Source organism: Mastomys coucha, unplaced genomic scaffold (genome assembly GCF_008632895.1).
Source record: "Mastomys coucha isolate ucsf_1 unplaced genomic scaffold, UCSF_Mcou_1 pScaffold22, whole genome shotgun sequence".
NCBI classification, from domain to species: domain Eukaryota; kingdom Metazoa; phylum Chordata; class Mammalia; order Rodentia; family Muridae; genus Mastomys; species Mastomys coucha.
The window spans coordinates 100357819-100362700 of record NW_022196905.1 but is presented as its reverse complement, the minus strand read 5'-3'; the positions used below and the strand labels follow the sequence as shown (position 1 = coordinate 100362700).

The 4882-nt window shown below is 43.2% G+C and overlaps 1 protein-coding gene across 5 annotated transcripts in view; it reads left to right on the top strand.

Annotated features, from left to right (window-relative positions):
- The window catches only part of Glmn (glomulin, FKBP associated protein), a 40687-nt gene that overhangs the window by 10193 nt on the left and 25612 nt on the right, over positions 1-4882 (top strand). For all 5 annotated transcript variants that reach the window (XM_031337202.1, XM_031337201.1, XM_031337199.1 and 2 more), the window contains exons 4-6: positions 1486-1602; positions 2421-2529; positions 3840-4077. In XM_031337202.1, coding sequence (XP_031193062.1) covers positions 1486-1602; positions 2421-2529; positions 3840-4077 — 464 coding nt within the window. The remainder of the gene's footprint in view (positions 1-1485; positions 1603-2420; positions 2530-3839; positions 4078-4882) is intronic.

The window sequence follows — 4882 nt, the reverse complement described above, 5'->3', positions numbered from 1 at the left end:
GGAGGGGTGGGAAGAGGGGTTGTTAGAATCCTTCCATATCCCTCCCTCTCAACTGTGTCTGCGGTCATCAGTACTATAGCAAAAATAGCCTCCTCGCTCTTCCCAGTCAGTTGGAGTGTAGATAATGGGCCTTCATAGACCACAAACATGGTCCCCTGAACCCAGGCAAGACCCTAGGAGGCAGCATGGCCCACAGACATCAGCATGGCCTCAAGAATTAGTACCAACCATGGACCTCCACATGGCCTTTTGTGGTAACTCCAACTGTAGACACCAATACATACACACCCAAGTGTGGCCTTCAGCAGCATCAAGGACCCAGATATCACCATAGACCCAGGTGGCAGCACAGGACACTTACATCAGTATGGCCTCCAGCAGCAGCACAGACTCTGGACATAAATATGGCTTCAGCCTACAACACAGGCCATAGACCTCCATGTGGCCTTTGGTGCTAAATCGGATCACAGACATCAAGACATACCCTTGTTGCAGTAGGGCTTGGGACTAGATATGGCCCTTGGTGGCAGCAAAGGCCTGGATTCACCATGACCTCAGGTGACAGCCCAAGCCACTAAGGTCAGTATGGCTCCTGGTGGCAGCATGGCCTAGGGACATCAGTGTGGCCCCAGGTGGATGCACCAACCATGGACCTCTGCATGAATTTTTTGGAATTTTTGTGGTAACTCAGACCTTAGATATCAACACAGAGCCTGGCTGCTGTAGGCCCTTAGTAGCAAGGACCTAGACATCACTGTGGCCTCAGGTCGCTCACATCAGTGTATTGCATCCCAGTCCACCCCTACTACCCCCAGGCCTGGCTGGCTCATTCAGCTACTGGCTCTTCCACTGAGCACCCACCCAAGAATTTCATAGAATGAGTTTTTTTTCTCTGATGTGTTAGTACCGAGAGTTAATACTCGGTACTTGGAAAGCGTTTGAAATGTGTTTGAAAAGAGAAGAAAATTGGTGGTTGGTAGTGGCCCACCCATTTAAACCCAATACTTTGTGAGGCAGAGGCAGGCACATCTCTGCATTTGAAGCCAACCTGGTCTACAGAGTGAGTTGTAGGCCAGTAAACCCTTTCTGGAAGGAAGAAAGAAAGAAAGGAAGAAAGAGAGAGAGAGAAAAAGAGAGAGAAAAGAAAGGAAGGAGGGAGGGAGGGAAGAAAGAGAGAGAGGAAGGATGAATAAAATTGCATGTAGGAGAGCCACATTCCTTATTTCATATCTTGTCAGAAATAACAACTGTTTAGATCTAGTTGCTGAGTGGAAAGTAAAGGCCATTTTGCCTCCTTCAGTGAAAACATCAAAAGCATTTGAACATGGTGATGGCTGCTGGGTGTGAGCAAGTCAGTGGTGAAATGTGATTCTCACCTGCCTCAACCTTCCTGTCAGAGAAAGCACTGTGTTCCTTCAGGTCAGGAAAGCATCGCTTGCGAGTTCTCTAGATGATAACTTTTGCTTTACTCTTTCCTGATTGCAGACCATCATTAAGTCTATGGGGTGGAACCTTGTTGGTCCTGTTGTTCGATGCCTCCTGAGGGGCAGGGAAGAGGATAAAAGAGAAGAGTGTTTTCTGATATTTGATTTGCTGGTGAAGGTGAGTCAGGAAAGCTTGTTCTGCCCGTCTTGCACACAGCAGCTCCACAATTCCCTTCCACATTTAATTCTTGGTAAGGAATTTTTAGTCCAGGGAATTTTTCCTAGTGAATGCCCAATTGTACTTGACTGGATGAGTGGGCAGCTCCATCTGAGCATCATCAACATTTCTAGATACAAGAATTATCCAGTTTGAGACCCCTAACTCAGTTTCCAGTAGGAAAGCTATAACATGATTTAACAAGTGTTCTCATATAGGTGAAGACACCTTTAGAGAGAACTGTTTCAGTGCCATGCTGACCCTTGTGAAGCATTAAAGCCAGAATCAAATACCAGATGTGAAAGTTGAAAAGAGACTGTAAGGGAGGTGGGGGATCAACAATAACAACTTTTGTTTGAATCTAATATAGGAAACCAGAGATTGCTGGGATATGCACAGAGGAGTACTCGGATGAGAAAGCTCCTCCCAGGTGATAGGTGTTGACTATGAGGACTTTTAAAGAGGGAGGAGATAGAGCTCTGGTAGAGGTGCTGAGAAAGTTAAGCAAACCGAGGCTTTATGATACTGCAGTCAGGATGCATCATAGTGTATCTGTTGAGAAAGCACAAGAGACCAGTGGTGCAGGGTCAAGGCCTACACCAAGAGTCTACAGTCTAGTGAAGAAGCCTGAGCTCTGAAGAGCCTTTAACAACCGAATAGGGCATTTTACAGTTAGCAAATATAACTGAATTTTCTTGGTATGTCTTCTTTAAAATAGTAATCATGTGGCTTTAAATGCAACTTGTATTAAACAGGTTCAATTGTGAATATTTTTATAGTTGTGTAATCCAAAGGAATTGTTGTTGGGTTTGCTTGAACTCATTGAAGAGCCCTCCGGAAAACAGATTTCTCAAATTATTCTTCTTTTACTGCAACCGTTACAAACAGGTAATGAGCATTTTGATGTCCAAGTAGTTCTTGTTCTATTTGCATAAATATCTTGATGTTTACCCCTAAGTATGAACAGTCACCAAAGTAAAGTTTGAGATAAATTACTGTGTGCTCAGCTTTTAGGCTGTCCCAGCAGCGCAGTATGGATGCTGCAGGATGCCCAGAAAATTGGCTGCTCAGTAAATACCTTGTTGTATGCCACACTGTTTGCATGTATGTAGCTCTTTGGTTAGTTTTCTTTTTTTGTATATATGTGTGCTTTGTCTGCATGTATGTCTGTACATCACTTGCATGCCTGGTGCCTTGGAGGCCAGAAGTGAACATCAGATCCCCTGCAGTTAGAGACAGTTGTGAGCTGTCACATGGTTTCTGGGAACTGAATCTGGGTCCTCTAGGAGAGCAGCCAGTGCCCTTAGCCATGGAGCCGTCTCTCTAGCTTCCTAGTAAGCTGCTTATCTATAGCTGTAGTTAGAATTTTCCCTCTAAGCATATTTAGTGGTTCAGCTGTGGTTCCTGCAGCGTGCAGTCTAACAGCAGTGTGGTAGTCCTGTAGTTTGGTTAAGAAGGATATGAGACAGGGTGTTGCTCAGCCTTTGAATTGGGAGGTTGGAGTTAAAAGGTTCAACCAGAGTGAAATGAGGCACAGAGAGAGACAGCTTCACGGTTGAGCATTGGCAAATAATGGCTCTCAGCAACCAAGATAGACACTTTCCATTTACTGTTTACCGTTTGCATGTATGAAGCACATATATATGCTTCAGAATATGATAGAGGGACCTAGACACTTACACTTCTTAAATATTCAAAGTCTTCTAAGGATACAAAAAGCTCTTTAATACTCTTGTACATTTATACAGTGCTTTACAATTTTCCATTCATATTTTGTGCTTATAATCAAAAGTATAGGAAAGATGCAACCACTTATAAAAATCCTGTATTCATTGGTTTTCTTATTGCTGGGCCTAAGTGCCTGAGAACTGGCAATTTAAAGAACTGTTGATCTGGTTAGGGTTCGCAGCCCATCACGGTGGAGGAGGCATGGTGGAAGTAGTGTGGTGAAGTACCTGGTCACATTGCAATGACAGTCACAGTGGTGAGGTCAGGCTCTACCACCTCAGAGCCTCCTCTAGTGACCACTTCCTTCAGCAAGGCTCCACCTGCTGAAGCTTGTCCCAGGTGGAATGTGCTCACAGGGTGACACAGATAACCGCTCACATGTGAGCACAGGTAACCAACCACTCACGTGTGAGCACAGGTAACCAACCACTCATGTGTGAGCACAGGTAACCGCTTGGTCTCTGTTACAGTTATTCAGAAACTTCCTAACAACGAGGCATACTCTGTGGGATTAGCATTGTCCACACTTTGGAATCAGCTGTCTCTTCTTCCTGTTCCACACTCAGAAGAACAAATATGGGCAGATGACTATGGTCTTTGTCAGTGTTGCAAGGCCTTGATAGAATTCACGAAACCTTTTGTGGAAAAAGTAATTAGTGATAAAGAAAACAAAGAAAATGCAAAGCTAAAAGATGAATTACTGAAATTGTAAGTATATTTTGAAGAACATTTCACAGTGGAGTAATTGGTAGCTCAGTTACCTTGTGTTTTTTATTTGTACATGCAAACCTAGTTTCGTATTTTAGTTTTAGACTTAGATGTTGTGCTGACACAGTATGGTGGTTTACTGAGGCACTGACGGTACAAAACCAAATCCTTCACTTAATTCATTTTCATCACAGCAAGCAAACACTGAAAGTGGGGGCAGGAGATATATTCAACTCAAGGAACTTATTCTGTCTCTGGGAAATTATATTTGAAAATAGTAGAAGGACCACTAGACAGTTGAACATCCTCCACTCTGACTGCGAATTCAGCAAATTGCTCATCCAACTCTTTCACACCGTGGGTTCTAACTAAGCTTCCACCACTGTCCAATATGGCTGCCAATTCCTTAGTATATGGATGGTCCGAACTAAGATGTTCTCTCAGTATGAAACAGCCTCCACACCTGACAAACTGGACCCTTTTAAAAGGAAGAACATGAGCTGGATATGGTGGTTCTCACCTGTCATTCCACCCCTCAGGGAGAGGCAGGAGGATTATAAGGTCAAAGATAGAGCCTGGATTATAGAACAAATTGTCCCCCCAAAAAACCAAACCAACACAAAACCTCCAAAATAAAGCGCACACACCATAAAAATAAAGAAAAGAGTAAGTTCCTAAATAATCTTTTTATAATTATGACCTATCAAAATATTTCAGCTATATTGGGATAATTTTGAGGTAAATTATTAATTTCTCCTGTTTCTCACAACTTTCATCATATGACTACTAAGGATTTTTTTTTTTT